We start from the raw sequence: 12987 nt of genomic DNA, 5'->3' as shown, positions 1-12987 counted from the left end.
TGGCTTGGATTCCTGCTCATATTGGCATTGTGGGAAATGAGAGAGACGACAAGTTAGCCAAACAAGCTGTTAAAAAAGAGTATATTGAAGCAAATATTAAGCTGTCAAAATCTGAGGGAAAGGGTGTAATATGGAAAGAAACCATTAGAAATTGGCAACAGCAGTGGGATAGGGAAAATAAAGGAAGACATTTGTACACTATTCAAAATAAAATTGGGGTTGTGAAGAAAAGGGGAGGAAATAGAAGAGAAGAAATTGTTATGAGCAGATTAAGGATAGGTCACAGTGATTTGAACAGCACACTTCATATTATAAGGAAGCACCCAACGGGTTTTTGTGTTTTTTGTCCGGTTGCAGAAACAATAGAGCATGTGTTAATGAATTGTAAACAGTATGAAGTACATAGGAAAAAGATGATGGAAGAGTTAGGAAAGACTGGAATAAAAGGGACAGGAGTGAAGGAAATACTGGAGAGTGGGGAGAATGAACAATGTAGAGAAATTATTTTAAATTTTTTATTAAGAACAGGGCTGGTGAAAAGAATATGAAATAAGGATATGATGTAACAGACAAATAAATTCGGAAGATGGCGGTAGTGCAACATAAAAGGATGCAAGCTGCCGATAAACCCTAAAGAAGAAGAAGAAGAGCTTCCGTACTTTCTAAGATCACGTGGTTTTGTTTACCAACGCAAGCCATTCACCATACAGCTACTTAACACTCTTTAACATTATATTTAAGGTTTTAAAGTAATTCAACTAAGAAAGCCGTCAAGCCCGACGGATTTGATGTTATATATATTCTTTTCCGAGAAGCTATTATTCCCTTTAGCTCCTTTTTATGCTACCGTTAGCTTAGCCAGCCGTTAGCTTAGCCAGCCGTTAGCTTAGCCAGCTGTCATGAGCTCTCTTCCGTCGAACTGTTATCAGCACATGCATAACTGACTTTGATTTAGCGGCTTTTAAGATTTATTAACTAATAACCTCAGCCATGCGCTCCTTGAACTACGTTCAACGCGTCAGTTTGGATTTCACAGGAACCCTGTTTCCTCACGCTATCTGCCTGGGAGATGCGGACAACGACTCAGTGTGTAAACCCACCTTATTTCCTTCCTATCTTGATGGCATTCTTTAGAAACATGGTCTCAAAACAAATGTTGTATGCGCAACATATATTTTAAACACTAAATGTGTCTCACATCTCAGAATGCCTTCCTTTGGTGTGTTGGTGACACCTAATTAATGACCTACTTGGTGACGTCATTAAATACCAACATTTGTTCTGCATCAAAAAGTCTACACGTTGACCTTTCGTGTCCTGCTGAAGATGAAACGTTGAAATAAACATGCTCCGCTTTTGTCTTCACCAACCATGACCCTAAGCGTGCTTTCTGTCCCAGCTGAGCGAGCTGATCGTGGGCGACACCAACGGAAAGCTGCTGGTGTACAAGAACGACGACTCCAGGCCGTGGGTCACGAGGAGCTGCGCCGGCATGGTCAGTGCAGCAGAGGCCTCGCTCAGTTGTCTCGTCTGTCCTCACTTCGCTCACATGTGTGTGTGTCTTCTGTCCTGCCCCCCCCCCCCCCCTCCGGACAGCTGACCTGCGTCGCCGTCGGAGACGTCTGCAACAAAGGAAAGGTGAGTTCTGAAGGCCTCGGCGGCGCGGCTCTTCTCTGTGACGTTCCCCCCTTCATGGCGTCCCCCTCCCCCCCCCCCTTTTTTGTCGGACAGAACTTTGTGGTGGCGGTCAGTGCCGAGGGCTGGTTTCACCTCTTCGACTTGACCGCCGCCACTGCGAGCAAAGCGGATTCGTCCAGTCAGCACGAGTCCACGTGCTCCGATGACCAGAAGCCCTTTTTCACCCAGCACATCCCGGCCAACACCAAGGTCATCCTCATCAGTGATATCGGTAAAAAAGACCCCCTCCTCCTCCATCTTGCGCACGCCTTCCCGTGGGTCCGGCTTCCTGAATCTGAACCGCCTGTCCCCGCCAGACGGCGACGGCCGCAGCGAGCTGGTGGTGGGCTACACTGACCGGGTGGTGCGAGCCTTCCGTTGGGAGGAGCCGTCCGACGGGTCGGAGCTGGGATCCGGTCAGCTGGTCCTGCTGAAGAAGTGGCTTCTGGAGGGGCAGGTACGCACTTTGCCCACCCCCCCGGAGGCACGAGTTGAACCGTGACTCTCAAGTCGGTTTTGTAAGAGCACCATAAATACATGTGAAAAGCGGGGGCCGTTCAATGCTGGCGCGCAGGTGGACAGCCTGTCGGTGAACCCGGGCCCCGAAGGCTTACCGGAGCTGATGGTGTCTCAACCGGGCTGCGGCTACGCCATCCTGCTGTGCTCCTGGACTCAACAGGACTCCAACAGCTCCGGAGAAGACGCCCCCCCGACCCCCGGGAGGTAGACGCCGTCCCAAACGGAAGCTGTAGACGGGTTCGACGCGAGATGCTGTGATTGGTGATGCAGAGTCTTTTTGTCCCCCCCCCCCCACAGTGAGGGACCCTCCAGAGATGTAGTTCTCCACCTGACCACCGGGCGGATTCACAACAAGAATGTTTCCACTCACCTCGTCGGCAGCATCAGTAAAGGTCGCTGTTTATTCAAAGTACGTTTAGTAGAAATGACTCGTGAGTTCTATTTAAAAAAGGAGATCCAACTGTTTTTTGCTTTCTGTTTTTCATCAGGCTCCAAAGAGGAGTCTTCTAAATGTGGGCTGTTTGCTCTCTGCACTTTGGACGGTGAGTTATGAAGTTCCACACCGTAAGAAGATGAGAACCAATCCCCTTTCTTCTTAATGCCAGTCCTCCCATCGTCCAAAGACATTTACAGTAGTCGATGTATTTTAGTCCCCTTATAAAAATATATGTGTGTGTGTGTGTGTGTAACACATCGCTGCTCCTGGTCGGTGAGAGTGACCCTTGAAGCAGCAGATAACGCTTCTCCGGAGAGCAATCCGTTGGGATTAGAATCATTAAGGCTGTAAACATTTCACCCCAGCAGGCGCCGCCTGACACCTCCATGAGCCGACACGTTAGCAGCTAAAGACTCGCACCCGAGGAACAGTTGTCATTTCATCCCCGTTCCAGGGATTAGTTGTCAAGGAAACCACCGCGTGGGAGCGGCATTGGTCTCCTCGTCCTCGTCCGCGTGGGCGTGGACGTGTTTGGACGGAGTTCTTTCTGCTCGCGCCCCCTTTTGTTCACAGCGTTTCGCTTCCTTGAAATGGATATTTAGCTTTTCGTTCCTGCAGACTTCTCAGAACCAGGTTTGTCCCTTTGTTCCCCCGAACAAACGGTTCTAATGTTCTCGTCTCCCCTCGAAAATGTTCAGGTACGCTGAAGCTGATGGACAGCTCGGAGCAGCTGCTGTGGTCCGTGCAGGTGGATCATCAGCTGTTCGCGCTGCAGAAGCTCGACGTCACCGTGAGTCTGTTTGTTTTATTGACAACAAATATAAAACGGATGAAAGCTCCCTCTTCACGTTGGAGAGAGAGAGAGAGAGAGCTTAGTCTTTTTCTTTTATTTTCTCCCCCCAGGGAGACGGCCGTGAGGAAGTGGTGGCCTGCGCCTGGGACGGTCAGACCTACATCATCGACCACAACCGCACCGTCGTGCGCTTCCAGTTCGACGAGAACGTCAACGCCTTCTGTGCCGGTGAGCGACCTCGTCCCCCCCCGCCCCCCCTTTTTTATAATGTATAAAAGGCTCGGGGCTCCAGCAGGTGGCGCCATTGGCTTCCTTTTCAAATCCTTCTGCAGTGTTCTAACAAATAGAGCTAATAGGACATTTGCATTAGTAAGTGGATGAGAGAAGTAGACTTTGATAGATCTGTCTCTTTGCACCCACCGTGTGTGTGTGTGTGTGTGTGTCTGTCTGTCTGCAGGTCAGTACACGTGTAAGGAGGGTAAGAACAGCCCCTGTCTGGTGTACGTCAGCTTCAATCACAAAATCTACATCTACTGGAAGGTGGAGCTGGAGCGCATGGAGTCCACCAACATGCTGCGGGTCCTGGAGGAGAAACCCGAGTTCGGCCGGAACCTGAGGCTCCTGGGAGTCGGTACGTGCGCCAGACAGCGAGCGGAGCAGTCAGACCCACTGCTCCTCTGGTCGCTGCTGCTGTTGTTGTAATTAGACACGAGACCGACTGGGACGACTTGCTGTCGACTCGTGTGCCGTCTCCTCGTAACACTCAGACTCCGACCTGAATGCTGATTAGGAAGGGAGAATAAAAACAATCCCCTCATGACAGATTATTACTGAACTCATCGTCCTGCTTAAATTTACTGGGACTCTTTGTTACAGGGTGATGTACGGAGATTTATTCGGTTTGCTGATGAATTTGTTTTTTCCAGTAATGAACACAATTGACGCCATGATATTCTTTATAAGCTGATATTTCACAATCGTCCAATGACAGCAGGACGTCAGTCGAGGTTCTATTCATACAAACAAATGATTGACACTGAGAGTCTCATTCTCCTTATTCATAAAACACCACAAAATGCTGATTTACTTGAATTCAGTGTCTGCATTGCTCATCTTAAGGTTCCTGCCATTATGATCCGGGCAATTCTTTCCCCTCTGAATCCCAAATGTATGTATAAATCTGTGGTCGGTTCAGTCAGCTGCAGAAATCACCAACTCGTGTTCAGTGGCGCCGAAGTCCTCCAGAGGGAAGAAAATCCCCGTTAAATGAGTGCAAACCTCAGACGAACATTTAATCAGCGAGACCAAAATTACAGGTTGCGGCCGATTTTTAATATTTTTTTACTTCCTGCTGCTTCTGTCAACGATTCAACCTGCTCTCTTTTGACTGAGGTTTTTTTTTTTGTCAGGCTTGTTACCTAACGCGGTGTGTGAAATGTGTGATGTCGCAGCCTGGAGGGGGGGTGGGGGTGGGGGGGGGGGCAGAGAGCAGGAGGAAAAGTCCCCCATAACGTCCCCGTGTCTCTCCCCTCCACAGACACGGACGACCCGGCGGCGGTGAGAGCCGTGGTGGAAAATGTTCTCTACAAGGATTCACCGACTTAGAAAGCACATCAACCCCCCCTCCCCCCTCCCCCTCCCCCCCGAGACTGTAAATACTCTTTTAATAAACACCACTCGTCTCGTCTCTTGTCTCCTGTGCTGCTTGTCTCGTCAGTGGGCGTCCCCGCCGCCAGAGACGTCCTTTAAGATGTCCCTCTGTGCTTTTTCTGGTGAGGGGGGGGGGGGGCGGCAGGCCGTGACGATGGGGGGCGGTGGGGGGCATTAAAGGCACCGCCCACTGTTCTCACTCTTCTCTTTCCCCCTCATGCAATATAGATGAGCGTGTGTAAAGGGTAAGCGCAGGCTCAGGTGTCCTCTCGCCTCTCCCGAGTTTCTGCCCTTTAGAGGACGCGTCGGGGGACGCCTTCGCTCACTGAGCTCGTCCTCCTCGCTTCGCCTTCACCGGAGACGTCGTTTCAGTCCACGTGCGCAGCGAATGAGAGGTGGAGGGTTCCCATCACGTGTTGCCAAGCAATGCCATAGAATGTAGAAGAGTGTCAAATGTAACAGTGAATAAAGAGTTCATCACTAAGAGTTGCAACATGTAGCCATCGTTTTGGACCTCACGATGGCCGCGTTGTCCCCCCGGTGTCTTCCGAAGGACATCGCGGCGTGTCCCCCGTAAGCCCTGAACATTCCCTCGTGACCATTAAAGGTTGCGTTGCGGTTCCGAGTGGATTTACGGCGTGTTTGTGTTGACCCTCCCTCTGTGACTGGGACTATTTTAGCCTCGTCCTTTCTGCTGTCGGCCACCCTCAAAGCTCCAATCTGCCCTTTTTTAGCAGCGTTATTGCCATCTGGAGGTCGGCCCGTGAGAGTTCTTGCCTCGGGGGAGTTTGTCGTCGTGCAGCTCGGAGCCATTTCTGATTTTTTTTTTTTACTTCTCCAAGGAGTTGAAAGGTCATCGGTACCAGAGCAGTATTCCAACAAAAATGTCATACAGCCCTGAAGACTCCGGTTCATATTCTTGGGGTGTAAGTGTTAACCCTTTCCATTATTAATGGGGTGAATTTAAAAAAATATCAATTGGGTATAAAGTTTATTTGGTTGGTTGGTTTCATTACAGATGGATATATTTCCTGTATATAGAAGTGTTTCCCTTTTTAGTTTGTTTTAAAGCTTATTGTTTTTCTTCAACATGTCCAAGTCAATGTGAATTCACGTGTGACTTAATTAGTTCTAATCGTGTGCTTTGTTTACCTGTCGTAACCTTCGCCCAGCTACATGCTAACGGCAGCATGCTAACACTCTAACACAGTATTCAGCAGGTTATTCGTCTTAGCTTAGCGTGTTAGCATGCTGACATTTGCTAATTAGCAATAAACAGAAAGGTCAGCTGAGGCTACTTTAGGAAACCTTTGATGAACGCTGCAAATGTCGACCTCTTGGTAGGAAACATCTTATATTAACGTTTATTTTTGCAATCACAATTAAAACATTGGCCTGGGCTTAATAAATGTACAATTTGGTGTTACATTTTCACCTCTTATGTTTTTATTAGCATTTTTTTATTTACAAAAACACTGACCATAACAAATCCCTAAATGCTTTTTTTATTGATATCAAAAACTGTTGAGTGGAGGATTGCGATGATTTCATCCCACATTGATGAAGAGCGTAATGTGATCTGGATGCAAACTGACAGTCCCCGAAGCGGTGAATGTGTACCTCCGTTGTCATGGCGATTTGAGTGCTGACCCTGCTCGGCTGTCTCTACTGTTCCTACGAACGCCTCCTCCTCCTTTCTCCTTTCTCCTTTACTCAAATGTGGTTTTCAGACGAGCACATGTCTGCTATTATGTTTGATTGCGCAATCCAGTTTGAACCGGCCCAGTGATTCATCCGCTCACAAAGACGCCTTCCACTCAAACACCATCGTGCATCTTCAGTACAACACTGACGAAGACGGCATGAGGATGATCATCACCTGCAGGCTTTTGAAGAACATGGATCCCGGCTGTGGGTTTTTTCCTTCTGACCTTTTAGAACTGTGCAGAGCAGAAATACCTCCTGTGGATTTACACAAGGGTCATTTTAATGTGTTTTACAGCACGGTGCTAAGGTTTCATGAAATGTTAGATTTCAACGAGTGAATCAAATGTTGATTCAGGCCCCTTCGGCCCCATTTTGGTTTAATTGGGTTTAGTGGAAGGTTGGAAGAGCAGCTTTGTTCAGTTAAAATTATACTTTTGATGAATAAGAGTCATAATTACTGTGCCAGCTACGGGGCCGTGTCAATATTACGTCATTATCCAATATTTGACAAAAAGAGAGATCTTTTGGAACTCACTTTTAACACCCGAGTAAAGGCTCTGATTCGGGGATTGGTCACATTTCATTTCATCGAATTACATTATTTTGTTCATTTCTCTCTGACCTTCCTGTCGGTTTACATCAGCATCTCCCTCCTCAGCCTCCTGCCTGGTCCTGGTGGCACAGTGTGTGTGTGTGTTAATGTGGATCTGATCCTGACTGACAGACAGCTGGACCCCCAGCCTCTGAAATGTGTGGTTGGGGGGGGGGGGGGGGGGGGTGTTGAGGGGGCTCGACATGAGCTCCATCGCGCAGCATCGACGGCTTCAAGCAGCTGGGGGAACGCTGATTAAAACCGTCCAATTTAGCCTGAGCTTTAGTTGCTTTTATTCCTGCTTGGGTTCGGGTTTCATGTCAAACGCTTCATGGGTGTTTTGATCTTGACTCCAACTGGTTTATTCCATGGCTTTGCATCGCATTAAAGATTAAGGATGAAAGCTGTAGTCAATTCAAGCAAGAAAGGAGAAGGGATATTTTAATTTATCTCACAGCATTTGTCAGGCAGCAGAGACTCAATTATTCCACTGGTTTATTTTTATTTTTTCATACACAAAGTGGTAAATTGTCCCTCGGAAACACGAGGTGTGTGTGCGTTAGTCGTCGAGGGCGTACGGGCCATCGAGTGTACGCAGGCGTCCATGTTTTTGAATTTCTTTGTGATTCTTTCTTTTCTTTAATGTTTTCACACTGTTTCCAACGTCTCCCACTCACTGCCACTGCGTTACATAAGCCCCCCCCCCTCCCCCTATAGAGGAACTGGTCTGATCAATACTCTCCTTGTGTGGCCCCCTGCGAACACAATATATTTGGACATTACATTTTTTCATGTAATGTTTTTCAAAACGTTTTATGACCTAATATTTTTCTGACCTTTTTTTTCCCATGTCCTTTAGATTTTTTGATTTTTCACATCCTCAGAGACTATATATCGAGACTAACGCCGTTTTTTGGAGTGAAAAGAAATGTCGAGCAAACTGACGTTTGAATGCACCGTGAGAGGCAAAGACAAGACCCCAATATCTCATTTCATATTTATCCATAAATACGATAACTTGGGCGGGTTAATCACACAGGCTTTATATTAGTCGTTATTGCACGTCAGTTTGGCCTCTCTGCTGCAGCCTGTGTTCATCATCTGCCCCCCCCCCCCCCCCCCCGCCCCCTGAGGGCGAAGCGCCTTACGCAAACACCTCGGCTCCTCACCTCTTGTTCGGTGATCGGTTTGTTTTTCAGACGCCGACGTGAATGGTGCTTTCCTGGCAGAGGTGTTACCTGCTGCAGCTCTCACAGGAAGTGGTGACTCAAAACAAGAAGTGTGTGGGGGGGGGGGGTAAATGAAATGCAACAGATCTGTGTCTGAAGAAGGGCATTAGATAATTAATGAAGCTGTGGGAACGTCTGCTTTGTCGTTTGTTTGCGTAGCAGGAAGGTTCGTGGTGGGGGGGCGGGGGGGGGGGTTTCTTCGCGGGCCTTTTTCAGAGATTTGGGGCTTTAGTGTTGAGTCGCTCTACTCTAGTGTTAAAACGATGGGACACAGAGTTAGCCAGAATACATGTTTTTATTAGGCAGAGAAAATACTGTTCAGGGAAACACCAAAAATAAACCTCTGTCACACTTGGGCCCCCCCCCCCCCCCCCCAGCACGTCAAAGAGAAGAGAATATACGCGTCGACGCCGTCACGCCGTCCAGAAAAAGCAGGGCTCAGGTGTCGTTGAAGCACATCCATCCTTCTTCAGGCCATGAAAACGCCGAGAGAGGCAGGTGGCACTGTAGTCAAAGTGAAAAACATGGAACCCCCCCCCCCTTAAACCCCTCCAAAAAAAAGTTGATTAATGCACAAAGATGAGCAGTGAAGAGGAGGGCTTTGAAGAGGGGCCTTGGCACCGAGCGCCGCCTCAGCTGGGGGAGAGAGGGGGGGGTCGGCTTTTGGCAACTTTCTTTTCCCGTGTGAAACACGAGTAACGAAACCGAAAAGAAAAAAAACCTGCAATGACTGATAACGCACACACACACACACACACACACACACACACACACATACACACACACAGCTCTTGCACACTGACATGCAGACTTGTACGAAGGCAGAACTTTAACCGGTCATGCAGATGGAATGTTTTTGACGTGGGTCGAGTCAAATAAGGGAGCCGCTGAAGAAGTGAGCTCCTGGGAACAAACTGAACCGCGCCGCTGTTTTTACGGGGGAAAGAAAGATCTTTATATAAAAAATATATATATATATATAGAACCCATCACCGTCTCAAAGAGGATCCGAACCCAATTGCTTCTCCAAGCTGAGAACAGATTGATTTGGTTCAGGCCGACAGTTTGGACACCGATGAGAAGGAGAAGACGCTACGTTGATTATGAAGCTAAACGGATAGCAGCGCTTAGCTTAGCATAAAGCCTGGAAAAGAAGTCATTGGAGGTTTAAGGGCCCCTGGTTTTTATCGTTTAACAACTTTACTTGTGATCTTTAGCGGCTAGTTTACCTCACGATAGAGCTGCGCTAGCCGTTTCAAGCTAGCGCAATGCTACGCTAAGCGCCGCTAACCGTCTGTTTTCTCACACAGCTTGAAACGCCGTTTGAACACTTGTCACCTCACTTGATGATGATTTAAAGTAACGTTTATACTGCCGGTTCACAAAATACGCCACTAAAGTCGACGCCAAATGACTGATAACGGTTTTCCCTTTTCAGAGAGCGTCACAAGCGCCTCGTAAACGATTAGATCCACAGAGGTTGACTTGCGCTCCGTAAACAACGGCTAATCTAATATAAGAGATAATCATGGCGAATGTTCTACAAACACGTCGATGCGCAAAACCCGTCCGCGTTCTGGCAGTGTGCGAGAGGCACCGCGAAGCCGGAAAAACGCCAACGCCAACGCCGTGGGCTCGGCGCCGCGGCGTGGAGTGCATTTTTTTTTTTTTAATTCTAGCTTCCCGGGTTCTCATTGGTGTCGCGTTGGCACCCGGCGCTCGGCGGACGGCTTCAGGAAGGGCAGCTCCTCGCCGAGGCCGCGCAGCTTCAGGACCCGGGTGCTCAGGTCCAGGCAGCACTGTGAGAGGAGACATGGTCAGGGGGGCATCTCAAGCCTGATGGAGATATTGAATTACTGTCCTTTTCATCAATTCAGCAGTTGGTTTTTCGCGGCCCTTGTATTAATGATACATTTCGACAGTAATCATGTTTAATTACAGTGTTTTTGGAAATCACAGGGAAATGTTCATCTAAAGTCCTTGGGGGGCTAATTTACGAAATGAAGAGGAAACGTCTCTCAATGAGATTTAAGAAGAACGTTAACCAGATGTAATACCAGATGTAATACTAGAACCAGAGGGGCTTTCTGAGAATTCAAACATGGAGGCCAAACAATGTGCATTTGCCTCCAGATTCAAACACTTTTCAGGTCACCGGTGAATTATTCTCTTCGGGGTGCGGTTTAAATTGCATTTTTCAAATGTGCGATTTCAACCCCCCCCCCCCCCACCTGACACGATGTCCTGAATCTGTTGATATCTGGGATTCACCTGCACAGCGGGGATGGAGCAGCTATCTGGGCCACCGCCATCACACCGCCGGCCCTCAGATAACGCACCTCACGCTACATCTCCCTCCCACCCCCTTCTTCTCTAACCGACAAACGGCAGCAGAAAGATGAAGAATTGTTTCTTGTTCCTCATCGAAGCGGCCGAGGAGCTTACTTTGAGGTCCAGCAGCGTCTGGAGGCCCAGGCGCAGCTCGAAGGCGTCGTCCTCTGCAAGCGGAGAACAGGGAGAAACGCGTCAAGTCGGATTCCGCTCGTCGGCGAGTCGTTTTTCAGGTTGTTTCCCCCCCCTCACCTGTGACGTGGGCCGAGCACCGGACCGTCTGCCTGCCCAGCTGCAGCTGCAGAAGCGCCACCGAGCCGCCGCCGCCCTCGACGGGAACCAGTCTGAGGAAACGCACACAGTCATCTCATCTTCATTTCAGGCTGCCGCTGCTTCCGAATATAGATTCTCTCATTATGTGTCCGTCTTGCGATTTTCCAATTTAAATGTCGATCAAAAGTTGTGTGGGTTTTATTGGCTGCCATTTTGGAGACAAACAGAACACCAGCATTAGAACCCTGAAGTGGAACAAAATGTCACGCCGTGGCTTCTAAATTTAAATGTATCCTTCCTTAGAGATGAAGGCCACATCTTTGAGGATCTGGATTAAGAGCTTATAAAAAGTCATTATCCTCCTCCTAAAAGCCTACGCTTTCAAAAATGGCATCTTGCTATTTGCTTTGTGGTAGATCTTATTTGTCCCTGTGACAAAAGATTGGCGGCGTGTTCTGCACACGAAGGGCGCGGCGTCTTCTCACCCCAGCCTCCGGCAGCAGGAGCTGGAGATGTGGTCGTGTCGGCTGCCGGTGTCGATGGACGCCCTGACGTCGCTCTCGCCGCACTGTGGGGGGGGGGGGAAAAAACAGGGTCTTGAGTGTCTTCCATCCGGCGCCGCAGAGCGTGGAGGAAACAACCAGGTCACAAGGGCCCTATGCGACCCCCCCCCCCCTCCCCCCCCCTCCCCACTATCCCTCTGTTCAAATGCTGTTAACAAAATTAAAGATAAACCAACAAGGACATCCTCGCCACACGGGTGCAGATCAGAGATCATTCATTTTTATCAATAGCTGACGCGTTAGGTTCATGTCGCTGACTCCGTTTACCCGCGGAATGCTGATCGTTGGGTTCGTTGGGCGCACTTTGGGTTTTTTTTTCCACGGAGTAAATGATTTCAAAAGCATCACCAGAGCGAGACCCACTTAGTCACGAGGGATCCGAGGAGAAGCTTTAGCTCGATTTAGCTCAGCGGTAAGAACGTATTCTCTCTCCCCGCTACGAAAATACACCAAACGGCACCTCGCACGCCCACAAACCAGCACGTTACACACAACTAAACTCGTACATTCAAACAAAGAAGCAATGGCACGTCTGCAGATCAGATCCCCCCCCCCCCCCCAAAAAAGTGTGTTATGGTTCACGTTCTCTTTCCCTTTGCTTCCTGTACTCGAGCAAATCTGTGTTTTTACTATTGCGTGTGTACACCTTTCTCTCTCATCAATCAATATCTAATGCACTAGACCCGAGGATACCCCCCCCCCCCCCCCCCACTTGGAAACAAACACGTTCCCTTTCTATGGGCCTTGTTTTGATCCTCCGTACACACCGACCCTTTTGTCCTATCGGGCGTATCGGGCCCTCAAACCTCCTCTTTGGTGTCGGTGCAGAACTGCTGCCGTTTTAAAAAATAGCCCCCGAATGAGTAACCGAGGAGCACTTTGCACTTTAAAAAGTTGACGATAAGAGCCGAGCGAAGCACAATGAGTAATAGGGCGAAGCGCTGAATCCACCATAAATATGAAGCTGTTTAATCATTTCAGAGAGATGCGTCTTTGTAGGAAAAAAACTAATGTTTGATTTTTGTTCACTTATTCAAAGGATAAAAACGTGACAGCAATGATCAGTAATCAGAATAAAGTCATTTACTCCTAGGATACATGAATATTGACACTATGTATCCGCCATCTTTTTTCCTATGGATCCCTCTCTCTACCGTACGAGAGTCGATTCCTCTTTGCCCGGCAGCTGCACTTCAGCTGTTTAATTATTGTTTGCA

General features: G+C 48.5%; 2 protein-coding genes across 2 annotated transcripts in view; one reads left to right on the top strand and one right to left on the bottom strand.

The window, feature by feature from the left end:
• Positions 1-479: 479 nt before the first annotated feature.
• itfg2 (integrin alpha FG-GAP repeat containing 2) lies at positions 480-5099 on the top strand. Its single transcript, XM_037462116.2, has 12 exons — positions 480-1086; positions 1400-1495; positions 1597-1638; positions 1732-1909; positions 1995-2134; positions 2252-2400; positions 2494-2588; positions 2685-2738; positions 3331-3422; positions 3536-3653; positions 3883-4056; positions 4963-5099. Exons 1-12 carry the CDS (start codon positions 991-993, stop codon positions 5028-5030), a joined length of 1302 nt encoding a protein of 433 aa, XP_037318013.1. The 5' UTR covers positions 480-990; the 3' UTR covers positions 5031-5099.
• Positions 5100-9567: 4468 nt separating this feature from the next.
• The window catches only part of nrip2 (nuclear receptor interacting protein 2), a 4720-nt gene continuing 1300 nt past the window's right edge, over positions 9568-12987 (bottom strand). Inside the window, 5 exon segments of the mRNA XM_062559481.1 lie at positions 9568-10314; positions 10316-10402; positions 11049-11101; positions 11187-11278; positions 11693-11775. Of these exon segments, the coding sequence (XP_062415465.1) occupies positions 10279-10314; positions 10316-10402; positions 11049-11101; positions 11187-11278; positions 11693-11775 (351 nt within the window). The 3' untranslated portion in view covers positions 9568-10278.

The sequence above is a fragment of the Pungitius pungitius genome, chromosome 2 (assembly GCF_949316345.1).
Source record: "Pungitius pungitius chromosome 2, fPunPun2.1, whole genome shotgun sequence".
Lineage (NCBI taxonomy): Eukaryota > Metazoa > Chordata > Actinopteri > Perciformes > Gasterosteidae > Pungitius > Pungitius pungitius.
The sequence above is the reverse complement of the archived record's forward strand: the minus strand, read 5'-3'. Positions and strand labels throughout refer to the sequence as shown.

What these genes read in the sequence shown, in the direction of transcription:
- itfg2 (XM_037462116.2), top strand. Translation starts at nt 991, where the DNA reads ATGCGCTCCTTGAACTACGTTCAACGCGTCAGTTTGGATTTCACAGGA. An exon ending in GAGATGCGGACAACGACTCA is followed by an intron (nt 1,087 to 1,399) that starts GTGTGTAAACCC and finishes TTTCTGTCCCAG; the next exon opens with CTGAGCGAGCTGATCGTGGG. An exon ending in CATCCTCATCAGTGATATCG is followed by an intron (nt 1,910 to 1,994) that starts GTAAAAAAGACC and finishes TGTCCCCGCCAG; the next exon opens with ACGGCGACGGCCGCAGCGAG.